Below are 22,270 nucleotides of genomic sequence, written 5' to 3'. Positions count from 1 at the left end.
CACAGCAGAGAATGCTCTGCAATTGGAAAGGGATGAATAGAGTCTGCCATTTTTCACTTCTCTTTAACTCCCTGTTGCCTTGTTTTTGTCTATTCTTGGACAAAAATCAGAACAGTTCCTATGTCAGTCTTGAGTGACTGCATGCTTTATCCAAGCAACAGTTTAAGACACACCAGAGGGACTGAAGTAAACAGGTAAAGGTAAAGGGTAAAGGGACCCCTGACCGTTAGGTCCAGTCATGGATGACTCTGGGGTTGCGGCGCTCATCTCGCTTTATTTGCCGAGGGAGCCAGCGTACAGCTTCCAGGTCATGTGGCCAGCATGACTAAGCCACTTCTGGCAAACCAGAGCAGCACACAAAAACGCCATTTACCTTCCCGCTGTACCTATTTATCTACTTGTACTTCGTGCTTTCAAACTGCTAGGTTGGCAGGAGCGGGGACCGAGCCACGGGAGCTCACCCCGTCACGGGGATTTAAGCCGCCGACCTTCTGATCGGCAAGCCCTAGGCTCGGTGGTTTAACCCACAGCGCCACCCGCATCCCTTGAAGTAAACAGGTAGTAGAGAGGAAAACATATGTAAATAGAGGATGGCATTTTTCTTCACTTGGACACAAAAAACATGGCTCCACTCAACACAGGAGACTTACTATACACTATGCTGTCACACTTTCCTAGTGTCTACTGCATTGACGAAACTGTTCAATAACTGATCACCTTACAGTTACAGTTTCTAAAATACCACAATATTTGTATCAGTACAAATAGTCAAGCAGACCTTGGAAGGTTCATTTACAAAAAGAAAAAAAGTTCTAGTTCAAAACATGTCCCAAAAGGAACTCATTCAAGTTCACATTGCTCCCTCTGTTAAATGAACTGGTTCAGTTCATGCTTACTTCACAGTTCAGTTCAAGATCATTCAAATAATCTTTGGTAAAAGCAAGCAAACAAAAACAAACAAACAGAAACACACACACACACACATACACACACAGCACTTGGAATATTGCAACCTACTATGCTAAATTATCAAAGCACACACACAGAGGAATGTGAATTGCTTATTTTTTCCCAACTTTAAGCTTAAATGCCAAAATCATCTACAGGCTAAAAACACGTGTAAGAAAATGAATTTGCATATGAACTAGAAAACTCCTACACCAAAAAGTCCAAAATAAACTTAATTTATGTTTAGTTGAACTGGCAATTTTGGGAAAACAACATGAGAAGAGGGAAACAACTGGCTCTCTCTTCAAAGGCTGCAGATATAATCCAAATTGGACTTCCCCTCCCCAGAAAATTAAGCACATGGGAAATCTTCACAGATCTCCCATATCATGTGTAGTTTGGCTTCCTAAAGCAGAATCCACTGCAGTTTAAGATCTCACTTGTTTTTATTTCCATTTTCCATTTCAGAGGTTCAGCTGTGATACAACTGTAGAACCTTGTATGTGAGCAAGCCATTTTTTATATAAGATGGAGGCAAAACAGACTAAAACTATTTCATTACCAGATTAAAGTGCATCCGGAAACAGAAAGTGAATAGGTGTGACACCAATAAAAAATATTGTCCAGTAGCACCTTAGAGACCAACTAAGTGCTACTGGGCAAATATAGACTGCATCAGACCAACATAGCCAACATACCTACCTGAATCTAGAACCAGTGAATGGGTTTGTTTCCTTTTGGGCCTGTGCATCGAACACCTCAGCAATTAAAATTATATTGCATAATAAATGGAAAGGGATATTCAGAATATCACGGTTATGTACACATACATGGATACATAGAATATGCACCTTTCCCATTCAAATATTCTAGCCAGAATATTGTTTACATAGTGATAGGTGTCAGGATAGCATTACAGAAGTGGAGAAAGAGAGGACTTTGTGGGTGGTGGTAATTCTGAATCTGAGATAGAGGAAAGACAAGACTTTTTAGGTCAAGTGTTGAACTAGAATGAAGTTTGTTGGACCATAAAAATACAGATTGGGTCAATATCAGGGAAAGGGGGAGCTCTATCAAGCTGGCTCCATTGCTCCCTGGCTTTCTATTACCTGCCATAATAAGATTTTATTAATTGAACCAGCAAAATAGTTGCAAATCCGAGAACACATATTCCACATGCAATGGGTGGAGCTTTCCACAACCCTCAAAGTAATTTATAGCGTGTAGCTGTATTTTTAAAGCCACAACACTATACTTTGGGGACCATGTCAATTTAATTAATCCAGAATTAAATACAAACACTAACATATTATTTCAAATGCATTCTTGTAAGCGTCCCCTTAAGGAGTGCTTTGTGGGGAAGCGAGAAACAACGAATTTACTGCATTGCGTGGGTAAGCAGAAAGAAGAAAAGCAAAAAGGTTCCTTGCTTGTTGTTTGGGGGCAGCAAATTACAACAGAAACTTAAATGGTGGAGTGTTATATTGGGTGTGGATTACGTGAAAAAGTACGACTCTGCCTCCAGTTTGACAGTTGTCATGGTATTTCCACGGCTTTGAAGATCTGTTGTCAAGATGGAGGCATGAAAAAGTTTACAATGTTATCTAAGCAGGCCTGAGGTGAAATTTCCCAACCATTCTTGCCTTTCCAAATTTACTGTAGAATGTGCTTCTGTTGTCAAATAAAACGGAACTCTTTAACACAGAGACTCGGTTAAGCAACTTTCCATAAACTGGCAGTGATTTTATCACATTTTTTTCAAATTATAGGCATTTGGTCATTTATTTTTATCTAGCTGCTTCATTACAATTTCAGAGATTTCTGCATCCAGCTTGCCTTCAAACACAAACAAAAATAAAACATGGCAGAATAAACACTGATTAGAATATTTTGGAATATCATTACCATGAGCAATTCTCATGCCACAGATCTGCAAACATCTGCAATGGTAAAAAAAAAAAAAGAGGAAAGGAAAGGAAAGGAAAAGGAAGTTTGCCTTCTGCTTAAAAAGAAGCAACCTGTTTTCTTCTGTAGTACAACAAATATCAGTGGATTTTATTCTATTTTCCATCCAGCTACAATTCATTGAATCCCATTAGAGTTTGCTAATAGAAAACTAATAGAAAACATTAAAAAGCAAACAGTCTGGGAAATATGGAACTAAATAGTTAAAGTCTTTGTGAAGAGCACAGGAGATTAAATTGCTTTCCATCAGGTGAAAAGTCTGTCTTATGTACAGGGCTGGCCCAAGACATTTTGGCCCCCAAGGTACCTCAAAATGGCGCCTCCCTCCCCACCAGGGAAGAATGCTGAGTCAAAATCTACACCAGGAAAAAATGGAGAATAAAGATCTACATTGGAATATGCTGCCCCTGTGCATCCTGCCGCCCGAGGCAGTCGCCTCACCTTGCCACATGGGTGGGCTGGCTTTGCTAATATAGAGAGGCAGTATGCCTTGAATACCAGCACAGGGTAGGGATAAAGAACACAAGATGATTGCCACTTTCATGCCTTGCTTAGGAGCTTCCCAGAGTTGTGTGAGTAGCCATAAGTGGTGCTGCACGGGGCCAAGCAGCTCTGACAAAAATGCTCACCCTCCCAGGCTGGCCACAAGAACACTCCATGTACAGGGGCGTGGCGATGCCACCTGCATTGTTGGGAATCCCGGCTGTGTCACGCCCCATGGCCGACCAATCCAGCAGGGCCATTGCTTACCTGACCAGGGCCATTGCTTACCTGGTTTAAATATCTGCACAGCTGGGGGCTCAGTCTCCTTTTCTCCTCCTGCGTCGGAGCTCTCGCCCTCCCGCCCTATTTTCATGTGTTCGCCATCTTGGCCTTGCTATGGACCACGGTTGGTCACCTGTTGAGGGGGCCGGATAGGAATTTTCCCACTTGGCAAGCTGGCACCAGCCATGTGGTTTTCGCCTGCCTCATAGCAATCGTCACAATTTTATAAGGTTTGGCAGTTAGGCATTGGTAAAACCTGGTTTTGGGAGGGGAGGTTGTGGCTTTTACCTGCTGCTCCTCTTTAAGGGTATTCCATTAAAGCAGTGGTGTCCAAACTTTTTTCAAAGAGGGCCAGATGTGATGGAGTGAAGAGCCATGGGGGCCGACCAAAAGACCAACCAAGGTTGTTGACCTTCTACCCCAAAGTTATTGAGCTTCTTTTAGGATTGAAGTTGTTGAGGTTTCTTTAGGATATAAACTGCCACAGGGGCTGGATTAAACTGACCAGTGGGCCAGATTAGGCCCCTGAAACGGACTTTGGACATGCCTGCGTTAAAGGGATCCGGGGATGTGGATCTTGTCCAAAGCCTGGGTATGGGCTAGGGCCCTGTCACGACCCCATCGGTACCTCTGGGGTAGCTCACAGTTGATGTACATCAACAGGGCTCCCCCTACTGGTGGTTGACCCTCACTAGACTACCTGCATGATGGGCAGGAGTCAGATATAGTTGGTTCAGTACCTAAGCTAATACTGCTCACATCTATAACCAATAAAGTTGTGGCCTTATTCGCCCCATTAACCCAAAGTATTGGTGTCTGTGTGTTTCATTATCTAAGAAATGGGATGGGCCTTAGGGCCTCGCCATGGAAATACCGTCTTTTCCGCTCTATATTTTTTGCTCCAAAAATGAAGGGGAAATGTGTGTGCGTCCTATGGAAGCGAATGCAGGCTCCTTGGCTTCAGCGAAAGCAATGCAAAGCCTCCAAAGCGCAGAGGGAGCGCTCCCTCCGTGCTCCGGAGGCTTTGCATTGCTTTTGCTGAAGCCTGGAGAGGGAGAGGGGTCGGTGTTCCTCCTCCGGCTTTGCAGCGTTCTGGAAGCCAGAGGAGGAACAGAAGGGTCTCCTTCTGTTCCTTATCCAGCTTCGCTGAAGGGGCGCTGCGCAGTTCTCCCTCTCAGGTAAGCCTGTCCTGGCTTCTGCCTTAGCCCTGCGCAGCCTCTTCGGGCAGGGGGAGCCTTCATCCCACTGCCCTGAAGAGGCTTGGTGTGGTTATCCCAGAAGCCAGAACAGCCAGACGGTATCCCAAAAGCCAGATCCCTCTTGCTGTTCTGGCTTCTGGGATTCAGAATAATGTTTTCTTGTTTTCCTCCTCCCAAAACTAGGTGCGCCCTATGGAGCCAAAAATATGGTAGTTCATCAACAACAACCAATACTTGGGCCTCCCTTTATAGGGAAGGCACTATTCACGTGTTTCTCCCGCCCTTTCCCAAAATGGAGTTTGTTCCTTTTGTGTTCTCCTCAGCATGCATTTTATTTTTCTGGCGGCACCACTGCCACTTTTGGATATAGTATTAGACCATTGGTTTCATCCAGTAAAAGAAACCTCCAGGTTTCTTGCTTCAAAAATACCTCTTTCACATTGTAACAGTTTCCTCCCACCTGTCCCAGTTTTGGTCACATACATAAGACAGCAGAAATTCAAACAAAGTACCATACAGTCAAACTTCAAAACCAAAGCTTCACAGAGATATGGAATGGCAGCTAGAAAAAGAAATCTCTTTGTGCCACCTCCCCTACCGCAAAATATGCTTATTTTAAAGTCTGCTTAAAAAAAAGTTCACATCATTTGTTAGGGGAGAAATTAAACCTCCAAGTATGTTAGGCATATCCTGGTAGTTTCTTTAGAAGTATTAACACTATCCCCACTAGAAAATAATAATAATTTTGGTAGATTTACAGTGGTACATACGCTTCAGGTTACATACGCTTCAGGTTACAGACTCTGCTAACCCAGAAATAGTGTTTCAGGTTAAGAACTTTGCTTCAGGATGAGAACAGAAATCATGCTCTGGCAGCGTGGCAGCAGCAGGAGGTCCCATTAGCTAAAGTGGTGCTTCAGGTTAAGAACAGTTTCAGGTTAAGAATGGACCTCCGGAATGAATTAAGTACTTAACCCGAGGTACCACTGTATATTTAATAGCAGTCTTGTAAAATCATTGGCTCCATCATCTCTCATACGTTTTACTTTTGCAACGAGATACTTGAATTCTCTCTGGAAACTCCAATCCTGAAATTATTATTTACGACTAAGTGAAAACAAAAATCGAAACAAGAGTAAGTGTTCCCTGATCGATAATATATGAATACAAAGGAGACAAGGTAGCCTGTGAACGTAAGTAGTACATAACTATTTGATAGATACAATATAAAACTTAAAACGATAGCTGTATAAAATGAATACTATAGCCACAATGACCAAAAAAATTAAAAATGTCTCCATATAACAACACACACTGGCAAACTGGATACATGAAATGTATCAATCATGATTTGGTGACATGTACAATATACACGGATCAGATATCTTCCACTGCCAATGGACAGACACATATGGAAACAAGCTGAGTAAGGACCTTCCTTCATTCCCTCTTGAATGGGTCTGTCTCCTGGGTACTTATACTCAGCATGCAAGGAGTTGCTGGTTCTGGTATTGGTCCAACCAAAAGGCTGTGGCATGGGGATGGGACAGCCAAGTGAGGAATTACTGGGTGGCTACAGCATTGAGGTCTACTAAAAAATGGCCCAAGACTCCCAAACGATTGTAATATATCATATGCAGGATTGTGTACATAAGTCCATTTGTATAAATGCACTGTGATACCAAAATGATGGATCAATCATGCACAGTGGTACCTTGGTTTTCGAACAGCTTAGTTCATGAACAACTTGGAACCTGAACGCTACAAAACAGGAAGTAGGTGTTCCGGTTTTCGAACTTTCCCCCCTGGAAGCCGAACGTGCTCCATTTTGAGTCCCTCTGTGTTTCCTGTTGCGCTGCTCATTTGTGCCCCCCCATTGTAATTCAAGCCTTCTGTTTCCGATTGCAGTGTTCTGAGGTGCTTTTTATTTTGTGTTTTTTGAGGCTTTTTCAGTTAATTTGTTTTTGTGACTGTGTGGATCCCAGTTCAGCTATTGATTGATTGATTCGTTGATTGTGTGACTGCAGAAATGGATAAAAGCCCCCCATCCAAACAATGACTATCATCAGTGCAGGTAAGAAAATTTTTTAATTTTAATTTTTATCATCTACAATACTGTTTTATTTAGTTAACAGCACAGTACATTGATTATTGCTTTCATTTTATGGATCAATGGTCTGTTTAGATAGTTAAATTCATGTTAAATTGCTGTTTTAGGGGTTGTTTTTAAAAGTCTGGAACAGATTAATCCATTTTGCATTACTTTCTGTGGGAAAGCGTGCATTGGTTTTAGAACGCTTTGGTTTTGGAACGGACTTCCGGAACAGATTAAGTTTGACAAACAAAGTATCACTGCACAGGGTATTTAAAGTTTTTCACCAACAATAGATTGTGTGATTGTTGTTCATCTATTAAAGATTTTAAACCTCCATACATGAATTCAAGGTGAAAATATACAAATTCAAGGATATATGCATAAGAATTCCATGAGGAAAATCACATGTACAGTGTGATTTCACAGTAGGGATTCTGGGATTGTTGGAAATCATTTGCATTATAAACATATCCAAAGTCAGTTCAGAACTGATGACTTATATACAGAAGTAATGAAAACGTATTTAGTCAAAACACACCACTCAGCATTTTTCATGCTAATGAAATAGCATGAACCATGTAAAAAAAAGAAATCACATATTTCTCTAGACAGAACCGAAAGAACCTCTGATGTTATATTCATTTCAGGAAAGGATGTGTGTGTGCTTATCCTATATCTTTGAGTAAGCACAAAATGAAGTTTGGGTTTTTTTATTTAAAAAAATAACAGGTCTTTGGGGAGATGCTTGTTAGTAATAAGCATTTCTTTCTAGACACAGATTTATGAGGCTATTCATGGACTAATGCATAACAGAATCTGCACTGCAATTTTGCTAATGTAATGTGTTGGCTATTTGGAAACGTCCATATTGTGCATAATTTGTACTTTATTGACTACATCTGAAAACTTCCCTAACCTTGCAATCTCTTCTCATTTGCATTTCTGAGCAAATTAAAGTTAGGGGGGAAAAACATACATACCAATATTCAAGCAAAATCGTATGGATAATTTGAAAATGTTCCTTTGACCTCTTATATAGTTAGGAGTCAATAAATTAGTGAGGGTTGAAAGGGGCACGTTTGGTACGTTTGTACCAGTGTACCAGGGATTTATTTATTTTCTTCATTTATTTTATACCCCTCTTTAAAAGCCGTCTCTCAAAGTGGATTAAATGCCAAACCTACTGGAAATCCAGTAGCGGTGACAACATTTCCCATTGCTCCCCGTGCGTAGAGCTGGGAAAACCTTCCCCATGGACTGACCAGAAGTTTCTAAGAAAGTGAAATATTTCCTTGAACCTGCTTTGAGCAAAGGAAGTGGCAGAATCAGCAATGGGGGAAATGGAAGGAACAATACGTGGCCTTTAAACAGATGCTTCAAGAAGAAGAAGAAGAGTTTGGATTTGATATCCTGTTTTATCACTACCTGAAGGAGTCTCAAAGCGCCTAACATTCTCCTTTCCCTTCCTCCCCCACAACAAACACTCTGTGAGGTGAGTGAGGCTGAGAGACTTCAAAGAAGTGTGACTAGCTCAAGGTCACCCAGCAGCTGCATGTGGAGGAGCGGAGACGCAAACCCGGTTCACCAGATTACGAGTCCACCACTCTTAACCATTACCCCACACTGGCTCTCAAGCAATGTAACCTCCCAGTGATTCTACTGGCCCACTACTGGGAGTTGCCAAGACCACTGAATGTACCATACATTTTCCAGGATGGGTATATCTCGCAGAGCTTGTTGTGGCCATGAGTCCTTGCCAACTTGCCTTAGCCTGCTGCTTGGTTTCTAAAATGCTTTCAAACATAGCCCAAAAGCAGTTATTTTTGCAATCCAACCAACTGCTCTAGGAGGGTCAAAATGAGTTACCTAAGGGTCAAACTAAATGTTGCGAGTAATCTCACACTTTTAAGCTTGAAGGGGGGGGGATGTGGTGGTGGCCCAAAGGGCCACAAGAAATGTGAAAATGTGTGCCCCTGGAAATCCTTGTGTGCTTCTAATAGAGAAAGTTATGGTAACCTGCTGCTATATGAAACTGATGATTTTGCAAGTTGCCCCCCCCCCCAGCAATGAAGCAGGAATGCAGCTAATATGTGAATAATAATAATAATAATAATAATAATAATAATAATAATATATTTATACCACGCCCATCTAGCTGAGTCTCCCCAGCCACTCTGGGCGGCTCCCGATCAAATGTTAAAAACAGTACAGCATTAAATAATCACAAAAATATAGCCGAAAGCTGGAACATAAGTTGCTACAAGGTGCAAATGGCTACACGTAACACAAGTTCCCAACATTTACAGTCATACCTTGGGTTACAGACGCTTCAGGTTGCTTCTTTTTGTGTTATGGACTGCCGAAACCCGGAAGTACTGGAACGGGTTACTTCCGGGTTTCGTCGGTCGCGCATGCGCAGAAGTATTCTGTTAACACAGTGTAACAGAATACGGTGGGAACCACACTGAACCAGCAAAATTGCCAGTGCTTACAGAGCATGTGTATTAAACATGAAATGAGGTGATGATGTATATGATTGGTGAAAACGGAAATGCTTTGTTTGAAACTTTATAAATACCACTGCCTGAACCACCGGGCAGGGTTGCAGGTTTCACGGAACGATCCAACTGTAACCTACTGCTTTGCAATAAATCATGACAGACTTCTAACTCCTCATGTTTCTTGGTTGTATTTGTCATGTGCATCTGATGTTGTGCATCTGTCCATGAAAGCCAATGCCATTCATACTTTTGTTAGGCTTTAGCATGCCACAAGATAGTTCATTTTTTTTTTTGCTACAAGAACCAACCATGACTACCTCCCTGGAAATGTTTACAATGGAAGATACCTTCAGGTATGGTTGATGGTGGCATCTTATTTAGTTTGGGGAGGAGAGGTAGAGGGTGGTAATATTATAAAGTGCCCTAGATTTTGGGGGTGGGGGGGATGACATGGAGTAATTTTTTTCTAGATGAGAAATAGAGTACATTTTGTGTCCAGAATTTCACTTTATGAAATATGGCAACCCTAAATATTGAGGTCCTTTAAAATAGATGACTGGCATTTTTATTTATTAATTACTTCATGCTGCTATTTTTGATCAACGTATTGCAACTGCTGTTTAATGTTGTTATTATATTGTTGCTATTTATTCTAGTAATATTGTGCTGTTTCTTGCAAATTTCTTGTCTGAATCTTATAAAAACAGGTTGTGTTGCTACTACATCCCCTCCCCAAGTGTTTATTCCTCCTAAAGTCAGGTCCTATTAAGAGACCCCTGAAAAGATTTCACACTTCCACAAGGATGGCTATCGACTGAAAGACCCAAATCCTTAGATTTACAAAATTGTCAACCTGCCCCCTTCTATCAGCAAACCTTGCCCATTTTACTTGGTTCAATGAAGTTAAAAGTCACTAGAGGTGACAGTGTTGTTTTTGCATGGGAGGCAATTAAGTATAAGGTTCATCACTCAGCAACTGGAATATCAAGGGATCTCTTGTGAGCTTTTACCAATCAAGCATTAACAGAGATTCCATATCTCCTCATACAATGCAGTAAAATTACACTGTGGTAATTAGACTACTACAGAAACAACCAGCACCACCTGAAATTGAACATACCATATTTTTCGCTCTATAAGACGCACCAGACCACAAGACGCACCTAGTTTTTGGAAGAGGAAAACAAGAAAAAAAATATTCTGAATCTCAGAAGCCAGAACAGCAAGAGGGATCGCTGCGCAGTGAAAGCAGCAATCCCTCTTGCTGTTTTGGCTTCTGGGATAGCTGCACAGCCTGCATTCGCTCCATAATATGCACACACATTCCCCCTTACTTTTTAGGAGGGAAAAAGTGAGTTATAGAGCAAAAAATACGGTACATGTCATGAAATGAAATCTTCAGTACCAAATGCATCATTTATTATAGTTCAAGAATTTACTGTCACAGACACCTCTGGCATTATCAACCAGCATTTCCCATAATCTGAGCTAACAAGCAGGGGAAAGAACTTGGAAATTAAGTATTCTGGATTTCTGACATTGTTGGCTTTCTCAGGCAGGTGACTGGAATCTGAAATAAAGTTTGAATTTTCAGCAATAACATAAAGTCAATGTTCAATCTGTGATAGTGATAGGTTGCTGTTGTTGTTTGGCAGGGAGGGGGGTGAAATAACAGCCCGTAAATTACAAGGGACAAAATGCAGACACTGGTCTGGAACATCACCTTAAGCCACACTGCACTCTTTGATTTAATGGTTAAACAGAACAATGTCTGCTATTGAATATCTTGAGAATAAAATGAGAATTGTTTCTCTTTACCACGTCAGCCTCAAAGACTTTCTAACCTCTCACCCATTTTTTAAAAAATCTTCTCTTGGCAGCTATAACAAAGAGAAATCTATAAGCAAAGCAGATTCTTCTTACTCTAAATCACCATTAAGTACTTTGTGCCTTCCTTAAAAATTGTTCTAAGCCAACATGAAATGTGCCATTTGCTCAGATATAAGGATATTGTGATGCACAGTGACATTTAATACAACTATGCATAAAATTATAGAATTGTAGAATTCCAAGGAACACTGAGGGCCATCTAGTCCAACCCTGTACAATGCAGGAATCTCAATATACATTGTTTTGTAGCACAAATGGGGAACTCATAGTGCTCCCGCAAATTTGATTGGAGTTATAACTTCCATCAGCCCCAGTCTGCCTAGCTAATCATCAGGATTAACACAAACTGTACTCCTGCAATGTCTGGAAGAGCTAACCCGGCTTTACAGCTTAAAATAGATGAGGGTTGGATTTGATTTAGCTTTTTCTGTTTAGTACATGCTAATTTTGTGCTCTCAACAGCTTTTCATATTGAATTTTGACCGAGCTGTTCAAAGGATTGGCTTGTCTGAGGGATAAAGTGTGTTTTCCTCTCTCTTTTTGGTCTGTTTCTTTTGTTGACTTTTTATTTTAAATCTGTTTTATACCATAGATTGCTTAATGCCAACATAAATAAAGGTAAAGGTACCCCTGACTGTTAGGTCCAGTCGTGGATGACTCTGGGGTTGTGGCGCTCATCTCGCTCTATAGGCCGAGGGAGCCGGCGTTTGTCCGCAGACAGCTTCCGGGTCATGTGGCCAGAAGGACTAAGCAGCGCACAGAAACGCCTTTTACCTTCCTGCCGGATAAATAGACCTATTTATCTATTTGCACTTTGACGTGCTTTCGAACTGCTAGGAGGGGGGGAGCTGGGACCGAGCAACGGGAGCTCACCCCATCGCAGGGATTCGAACTGCCGACCTTCCGATCGGCAAGCCCTAGGTTCTGTGGTTTAGACCACAGCGCCACCCACGCCCCTATGCCAACATAAATACTACTTCATAAAATAATACTGATGGTTATTTATTTATGCATTCTTTACATCTATAAACTGCTTCTTATTCTATATTACTTACTAACATCCTAAAACACTGTATACAGCCAATGTATCATATAACCAAGTAGTCAATGGAGATAGCAGAGCATTTTTCTGATGGAAGTTTTCTATGCTGCATTGTACTATGATATTATGTTTCATACAAATGATATTATGTATGTAGAAAAATCCTTCATCGTGGGCAACTTGATTTTTTCCCTAATACCTGCAAAGAGAAACCTTGGCTTCTCCTTCACTGATTGCTACTAAGAGCACACACTTGATGTTCATCCGGACCAAAAACTATAATTATTAAGGCATAAGCCAAGAACAGAATCCTATACATGTCTACTCAGAAGTATCTTGCATTCAGTATTCCCAGGTAAATTGGTATATGACTGGATCACAGTAGGGTCTCCATTGTCAGGGCAGCAGCTGGCTGTTTTAAGTGCCCTGGTCCAGCCACATTCCCAGATTAAAAGCCTGCCAAACCACATGTTTAAACTGCCCTATCAGGGGCAGCCAAGTGAAAGGGGTATGGAAGATGGACCAGAGGGACAAAGTTTCCTCTGGTCCACTGGCCAGGGTTAAAAAGCTCGCTGTGCTGCAACTGGGCCCCCGATAGCTGAAAAGCTAAATTAAAGGACTGTTCATAAGGATCAAGTGTTATTAAGCATTACTCTCATGGGCATAACATCATTTTATTTATTTATTTGGTCATTTTGTTATGCTCTGACCATCTGATCAGGCCATGCTTGTTAGAGCTTCTGCAGATAGCCCTGACCACGCTGGTTAGGGATGATCTAAATTGGGGAATTTTCAAACATCTGGACACATGCAGGTTCACATCCCCAATCCTTTACAACTTTGGCTCTAAGGTTATGAAATGATCTTTGAGAAGATGTGGGCCTATGTAGTTCTCCTCCAGCTTTCAGGAAGAAATTTAAACCTTAAAAGACTTTTAGCTCATAGATTAGCAGTAGAAGGGATTAAATGTGTTATTGGTAGGTCATTCTTTCAACTGTGGTATTTAAAATGCATATATCCATATCTATATCATCTATTTATCTATCTAATTTTTGTGACTTTGAAAGTCACAATTCAGCAGCAACAGATGAAGAATATTCTTACGATGACTCAGACAGTGGCCTGGCATTCAGAAGCCTAGACCATATTGTGTTTTACAACATCTACGTGTGTACATCCACACAGGAGTAGTCCCCAGCCCCACCAACACAATCCATCTGCCGCATAAAAAGGTGTGGGTAGACTGCATGTTCTCAGTATATTTTAATTGCTTATTATAAGCAATATTCAGGAGAAGCTTTTTGGGAAGCACAGCGGACTACAGTTGAAGCTTCCATAAGCTCCCTTGGGTAGACAGAAGCATGAGCTACAACCCCCTGACTTCAACATCAGAGCTCACCTTGAAGCACATAAAGGTGAAAAAAGATGAAGGAACACCATGGCCAAACTTGAATCAGATAGGTCAATTGCTACTTCCATAAAAGTAGCAAAACAATAAAATACCCTCCAGGGCTAAATTTGAGGGAAGACTTGGCAGTTTCACTTCAGTGAATGCCAGGCCTTACTCCAAGCACTTGTCAAGGACCATAAGGCCTCTGAGCATGTGCAGAGTATCTTTCTTTTGTTTAGCAAGATTTAGGCAGGAGTCAGATGTAGTCGATTCAATTTCAATGCCTAAGCCAATACCACTCACATTCTGTAACCAATAAAAGTGGTGGCCTTTATTTGCCCATTAACCTAAAATACCGTGTCCAAGTGTTATTATTCAACATATGCGGGAGGCCTCAGGGCCTTGATGCACAAGATTTATATAATGCTTAATAATAATAATAAATTGTAAAGTGGTTTACATAACATTCATTTAACATCACAATGTTAAAGCAGATTTTAGAAATAGCAGAGATGATAAAATTAACCAAAATGATATAAAACCAACAACTTAAAAAAAAATATACATGCGACAAAATTGCTTGCCTGGTTAGGTTTAGCAACAAGAAATATTTTCCACAGGTGTGACAGACCTTACATGTGCTTCATATGAAAGACAGGGAGTTTCAAAGAAACACATACTTAGAAACTGAATAAACTTTAGAATATACTATACAGGAAGCTTATATCTAGACTCGTCTTCAATGTCTTCCTTTTTCATTTAGCATAAGTAGCATATACCAGCTACTAGATAATTAACAGTTAATTACTAATCCTGAGAATTATACTGATCACCCACTGACAACTTCTGGGCAAGAAGGGGAAAGCTTTAAAATAAAATGTTTCAAGAGCATACTATTAAACAGAAGCTTGGAGCAAAAAGTTTGCACTGGCATTATTGATTGGCTCTGTAATCTACGCATGTGCAATGAAAACTGACTTAATCCTATAGGGGATGAAGAACAGATGAAAATCAGAAGCCCGTGGCCAGAACCCTTTTGCCTGCAGGACATCTGTACTCAGAAAAGGCAATGGGAAAGATTAATATTTTCAAACTTAGTATTAATATCTCATCTTTTACATACTTTGACCTGGGTGCACCCTTTGCTGATCATTAAAGTAATATTACATAAAGAGGTAGCTTTATATTATGGAGCATTGGGGATTTGAATGAATATATAGGATTAGCAAGAGGTTCAAGTTAATACTGCAACTATCCCAGCAACTGGAAGTGTCTTTTTGAAATTTTACCGTATTTTTTGCTCTATAAGACTCACTTTTTCCCTCCTAAAAAGTAAGGGGAAATTTGTGTGCGTCTTATGGAGCGAATGCAGGCTGCACAGCTATCCCAGAAGCCAGAACAGCAAGAGGGATTGCTGCTTTCACTGCGCAGCATTTCCTCTTGCTGTTCTGGCTTCTGAGATTCAGAATTATTTTTTTCTTGTTTTCCTCCTCCCAAAACTAGGTGCGTCTTGTGGTCTGGTGCGTCTTATAGAGCGAACAATTCAGATTTATTTCTGTAATAGCTGATCTTTGGTGCTTTTTTTTCATTTTTGAACTGGTTGATGGATTGTGTTAATGCCACTTTATAAACTAATCTCCACCCAAAAAACACACATTAAAAGAGTGAAGAACTGAAAATAATTTGGCTTGATAAGAGACCATATGCAGTGGTATACAGTGGTACCTTGGTGCTCTAACTTAATCTGTTCTAGGAGTCCGTTCGACTCCCAAAACCATTTGAAAAGCAAGGTCTGTCTTCCGATTGGCTTCCTGCACTCAAGCAGAAGCTGCGTCAAATGTTAGGCTTCCAAAAAAAATGCTCACAAAGCGGAACACTTGCAGGTTTGCAATGTTCGGGAGCCGATTTGTTCAGCAACTAAGCCGTTCAGGAACCAAGGTTTGCAGTATATATAAAAAAAGGCTGAAGATACTAGGGATCAGCACCTCATGAGAAGAGAAGAAGAGAAGACTCCCTGGAAAAGACCCTGATGCTGGGAAAGATTGAGGGCACAAGGAGAAGGGGACGACAGAGGACGAGATGGTTGGACAGTGTTCTTGAAGCTACCAGCATGAGTTTGACCAAAATGCGGGAGGCAGTGGAAGACAGGAGTGCCTGGCGTGCTCTGGTCCATGGGGTCACAAAGAGTCGGACACAACCAAATGACTAAACAACAACACTAGGGATCAGGGGCGTTGGAAGGGGACGGGGGGCAGAGGGTTCGCCCTGGGTGCCGTCATGGAGGGGGGTGACAAACTATCAAGGAACAATTACTGCCCTACTAGGGCGGTTCATAAAAAACTTAAAAAAAAAAAATATGCCTGCTCCAAAGCTCTTATCTTACTACACTAGGGATTATATAGCTATATCTGAAATTTCATGCATATCAGTTAATATCTTGACCCTCCTCCACGAAAATAACTGTTTACTTGGCCGTTTTCATACGTCGTGAAGGCTGAACTTTCAATTCAGTGGAGCCAAAACACAATCCATCCTGTAGATTTAAGTATCTGTCCGCAGTCGCCTACTTGTTATCAGGGGCCCAGAATCCACATTCCTTTGTAAGAAAATATGAAATAATAATAAATCCAAAAGAACTATTGTGCCACTGAGTTTCAGATTGGATGGCAGGTGCCTCAACCATTCCAATTTAAGCAGGACATCCTAGAATTACAGGAGCCATCCTGGCTTCTGATTGGATCCTGGAATTATTGCTCCTTTATAGTAATTGGCATTGAAAAAGAAACGTTTTACCGGTGAAGTCACTGTTTGAAGTACGATAATAGTTCTGGCAGGTTTGCTGACACCCACCCCCATATTCAGATAACTGGTTACTGATATAAAATGGTAAGAAAAACCTGTTTATTTCCAAATCTACCACCATTTAGGATGGAGGTAAATATGGAGGCAACTCCCTATGTTTTATCTGAGCCCATAGATTTATTTATTTATTTGGGATTGGGCTTGTACGGAGTAGTAGCAAAAGAAAATTCACTTGGATTTCAGTTAGTAGAAACGAACTACAGTATAATAAAGCTGATGGTAAGGAACAAATTACCTTTCCCACCCAACCAGCATGTCATTTATATTAATAGTGGGGGGTGCTAAGTTGCTCTGTGTGTAAGTAAACTCTATTAAGAAAGTCACATCCCTTGGTGAAGCTGGATCCTTAGTAAATTTTACTAGCCAAGCACTGAGCTCCGTGTCAGAGTAATTACACCCTTTATCTACTGTGAGCTCTCTTTTAGCTTCTTCATACTCCTTAATTTCCCACTTCAGCCAATTTAGCAGTAAAATCGCAGAAGTTGAAAAAGGTTAGCTGCTGAGGAACTGGAGCATGAATGTTCTGTTAAGCTCCATGCCTTATAATCGCATCATGTAAAAGAAGGAATTAATTAAGTAACAATTAAGTAGTGATGGATCATTGACAATATATATATACACTTTGGTGCTAAAATTAATCTCCCCTATAACACCAACAGAATAGTGCATTTTTTGCTTTGAAAACACTGCCAAGTTATATCCCTGAAACGTGAAAAGCTGCTCTCCCTTTTACCCTAAACTTAACAACCCCAAATGTTGAAACCAACTCCTTGATCATTTTGGTCGCCCTTTTCTGTACCTTTCCCCAACATATAAATATCCTTTCTTAGGTGAGGAGACAAGAACTGTACACAGTATTCCAAGTGTAGTCACACAATAGATTTGTATAACATCATTATGGTAAATAAAAGTTTAGTTGTTAAGACCTTTTCCAAATGATCCATTGGATGGAAATTTGCCTTTTTCACAGATACCACACACCAGGTTGATGCCTTAATCAAGTTATACACTATGACCCCAATGTCTCTCTCATTCTTGGCCAGCTGCACAAATTCAGACCCCAGCAGCATACAGTATATGTAAAATTTGGATTATTTTTTTACCCCAGTGTACATCAGTTTATATTTGCTTACGTTGAGCTGCCCATTTTACTGCCCATTCACCCAGTTTGGAGCTACCCTTTTGGAGCTCCTTGCAATTCCTTTTTGCCTTAGCTACCCTGAACAATTTTACATCATCAGGAAACCCTACTTCCCATCCCTTACTCTAGATCATTTATGATACGGTTAACAAACACAGCTCACAATACTTTGGGGGGCAAATCTTTGTGGAACTCAGCCATAATAAAGACGAATGAGTGAAACCACAACATTTAATTAATAGTCATGGGGGGGGGGAGAGATACTGTACATAATATTCCCTGGGAATAAGCAGTAGAGTTTTCCTGGTGGTAGTGATACACTCACCAGGAAGACGAAGGGGCATGGCAGTGGTGAGATTAGGTGAGTTCAGTTTTGGTGGTGGCAATATATGCACACGCCTCCAGGGCTGCCACTGTCAAACCAGAGTTTCCTTGACATTGCTTGTACCTTGCCCCATTCCATCCTAGTCCCAATATGCACACTGCTGCTGCTGCTTACCAACACCCCTGCTGCTTCGGAGGGATAAAAGAAAGCTTGTACAATGTGACCACCAAGCCAAACAGGGTCCACCAACCATAGAACATACAGGCCCTCCACGTCCCCGAGACTCAATAAATATGTGCTGGGAAATAAAAACAAGGAAATTGCCAATTGCCTGGGAGGTCAGGCAACTGAAGGTGTACTCTGCTTGGTGATTCACCAGTTGGGTGCAAGACATGTCTAGAACTTCCATGTCTCTGGATTGATGGGGACCTTCTTCACATTGCACAATCCTGAATGAAGCCACAGCAGCTGTCAAAGATTTAAGGCCTCTCCCATGCCACTGTTCCAAATCCAGATCGCCCATTATTTGTGAAGAACAAAAAGGAAGAAAACAGAAGGCCAAACAACATGGGTTAATGCCCATGTCTAAAAGGTAAAGGTAAAGGTACCCCTGCCCGTACGGGCCAGTCTTGACAGACTCTAGGGTTGTGCGCCCATCTCACTCAAAGAGGCCGGGGGCCAGCGCTGTCCGGAGACACTTCCGGGTCACGTGGCCAGCGTGACATCGCTGCTCTGGCGAGCCAGAGCCGCACACGGAAACGCCGTTTACCTTCCTGCTAGTAAGCGCCCCCTATTTATCTACTTGCATCCGGGGGTGCTTTCGAACTGCTAGGTTGGCAGGCGCTGGGACCGAGCAACGGGAGTGCACCCCGCCGCGGGGATTCGAACCGCCGACCTTTCGATCGGCAAGCCCTAGGCGCTGAGGCTTTTACCCACAGCGCCACCCACGTCCCCTAATGCCCATGTCTAGTTTGACCTTAAAAAGGGGGGCACACTGACTTACTTTAAAGTCACTGCGACATCCCGGGGGGGGGGGGTTATACACTTGCAAATTTGCAAATTACAGTCATCTTGTTATTTTTAGACTCTAATGCTGCTTTCTCTTCACATATTATGATGATTCAGTTTTCACTGATTAGTTCTGCAACAAAATGTGGCATGGAACCAGTGGGATCAGGAATACAAACATGAGTGAACGACAATCAAAGGAAGTACATCTCAAGTAAATTTCCTGGGGAAGGGGGAAGAGGTTGCCAATGAATATTGTCCTGGTCTAGTGAAACTAAGCTGTGTAAGCTGCTTAGGGTGATTAGGCATCCGATGGACAGCCAGGATCAGGTGGGAAGTGAGGTGTAAAGACAGCAATAGGGTCTTGCCAAATGCATAACTCAGAGAATGATTTCAGCCACATATCCGATACTGTGAAATTTTCCTGAAACTTTCCTGGTCTGAATTATTTGCATTAATTGATTTATATTTACATTTATATTTCAGTTTCCCACCTGAAGGTGCTCAAGAACAGCTTACAGTCAAAATAAAAAAAAGAGATCAAAATCATCATAAAACCGTATTAAAAGTTTCATCGAACACATCGAGAATGCTCAAAAAGCAACTCAAATTTTCACCTAAAAGTTTCTTACGTAAAAAGCCAGCCACCGGTTTGACTTCCCTGAACGCCTAGAAATCTAACAGCATGTAAGGCTTTTTAGGGTCAGACTTTCATAATCCAGATTCTAGCACCCAAACCAACACATTTCCAGTAACATAAAACCTTATTTCAAACAGTGGTGATGCCTTAGGCAACATCTCAAGGGGACAAAAATAGGAGAAGGTGCCTAAGATCCAGTTATTTAGGTATAAGAGGAAAAGCACCACTCTGAATTTAGCCACTTACATAAAACTGGTGTCACATGCTTCCAGAGTCTTACATTCAACAGAAGCTCTGGTGCCATCCTATGAACCATCTGAAGCATCTGAGCTGTCTTCAAAGGCCACCCCACATGCAGCAGGCAAGGAGAAAAGTTCCAGGGTACACATGACAATGGCCAAGCATAACTTATAAATACTGACAGATACCTAAGCATATTGGATTCCACACACATATTAATGGTGTGTTTGTGTGTGGGATTTATGGCTAAACAGCTGCTTGATGAGTGAAAAGTTATAGTTTAGGTGGAACGCAAAGGTATACAAAGAACAGAAAAGGCTTACCGTAGTTGTCTTTATTCTCCCACCTGGTTGTGTACAGGTCCAGCCTGATTTATTGATTAGCAAATCACAGCCTTCTCCTTCTAAACATGGAAGCATTTCACACCACTGTTTTGTTTTTATAATGCGTGCTGTGGACAACAAAAGAGAAAAAAAAATCAGCTTATAGTTCACGTTTTCCTGTCCACAAGATTTGCTTGCGTGTGGAGGTCCCCAAGCCACCCCTCAAAATAATTCACAAATCACACATAATTTTTGTTTAAGGTTTTTCGCATAATTTTGGCCACAACTTTATTAAAATACATAATCTGTGAGTGGTTGCTTAGGCATTGGTTATGATTATCTGTCCCCCCACCTGGGACTGAACTGACTTTCCGAACTCCCTCGGAAGCCACTGAAAGGAAAACAATATTGGGGATCAGTTGAGCTGAGTGACAGTCCCTCACCACTCACCCAACCTGCTCCCTAAGGCTTGCCGACCCTGGTCCCATTTCAGGGATTGGACGAAATCATGGCAAGCCCCAGGATTCCTTTAACGGAATTCCCTTCCACACCACCATTGGAGGGGCAGGCCCAGCCTATCCTTACCCCTCCTTCACCAATTTTTATAACCAATGCGAAACCGCAACCTTACAAGCTGTGACGAATTGCTAAGTAGTAGGCAAAAACCAAATGACATCAGCCAATAAGGCAAATGGACAAAATTCCTACTAGGCCCCTGCCCCAACGGAAGACGACCCCATGACAGGCATAGCAAGGTCAACCGGAACACAGGGCGGGCGGGCGGGTGATCCAATGCACTCAGCGAAAGAGAAAGCAAAAGCTGAGTGCCCCACTATTTAAAGCCTTTGGTCCCACCCCCCAAATTGCTACATGCAATTTGTCCCAGCAACCCGGCCATCCAATCGTTGCCCCAGGCCATCACAATTTTACCTGCCTGGAAACAGAGGGGTGGCCTGGCAGACCCTACCGCAACACGTGCTCTCATTTCAGGGAGAACACACTTTATTTTGACAATACATCAATGCTCCATTTCTATAAAATGCTTAACCAACGTAAAGCATGACCCTTCTCCTTGGGCACAACTATAAGGAGATTGAATGATGTTGCTTCCATTTCAGATTAACCACACTTTCGTGTCATTTCTGAACCCTAAACTGTGGTTGATTTTAACCATGGTTGCTGAAACAGGTCAGTTCATCAAATGAGGTATGAAGTTGACTTGTTTCAACAAACCATAGGTCAGATTAATCACAGTTTATCCAGCTATGGATGAAAAGGCAAGCTATGGTTAATCCAAAATGGAAGCAAAAGCTTTGAAATTCTTCCTTGCAGTTGTGTTAGACGAAGGGTATGCGTGTGGGTTGGAGCCTGAGGTGTTCCTTGCGAGCACAGCCAATGTGACCATAATTAAATTCCACCACAACAATACAAAAAAGTCTTTATGACACTCCAGGTCAGAGACCTTGAAATGACAGATGAGCAATCATATGGTCCTCGCTCAAAATAAGCTGCCCCAAGTTCAAGGGAGAAAGGGCCAGCAGAGCCAGCACACAAGATCCATCTCTGAAGCGGTGCAATCAATGAAGATGGATCTTTTGTTGGCTTAACCTCCACGCTGACCTCTCCTGTAAAGGCTGTGAAACTGATATGGGCTCATAAGTGCTGGAAGCAGCTGATATGCACCAATGGCACCAGGGTGTGGATTTTCTTCCATGGAAGCTATTTGGCTCTGGTTCGTGGATTTTACAGATCCAGTGTGAATGCATTCATCCATAGTCGTTAGAATTTTTTAAAAAATTGAATTATTATACAGATACAAATGAAACAAAGAATACATACATTTCTACTGAATACACAAGGAAAGGAAAAAGCAAAGGAAAAGAAAAGGAAAAAGGAAAGGAAAGGAAAGAAAAAGAAAACAGAACAAACGCAAACA

General features: G+C 41.6%; 1 protein-coding gene across 9 annotated transcripts in view; it reads right to left on the bottom strand.

The window, feature by feature from the left end:
- Positions 1–22,270, bottom strand: part of TAFA5 (TAFA chemokine like family member 5) — a 338,814-nt gene that overhangs the window by 53,382 nt on the left and 263,162 nt on the right. For all 9 annotated transcript variants that reach the window (XM_083400124.1, XM_083400129.1, XM_083400127.1 and 6 more), the window contains one exon: positions 20,335–20,462. In XM_083400124.1, the coding sequence (XP_083256250.1) occupies positions 20,335–20,462 (128 nt within the window). The remainder of the gene's footprint in view (positions 1–20,334; positions 20,463–22,270) is intronic.

Source organism: Podarcis tiliguerta, assembly GCF_965153285.1.
Source record: "Podarcis tiliguerta genome assembly, chromosome: 10".
In the NCBI taxonomy this organism is placed as follows: Eukaryota; Metazoa; Chordata; class Lepidosauria; order Squamata; family Lacertidae; genus Podarcis; species Podarcis tiliguerta.
This window is presented reverse-complemented; position numbering and strand designations above follow the sequence as displayed.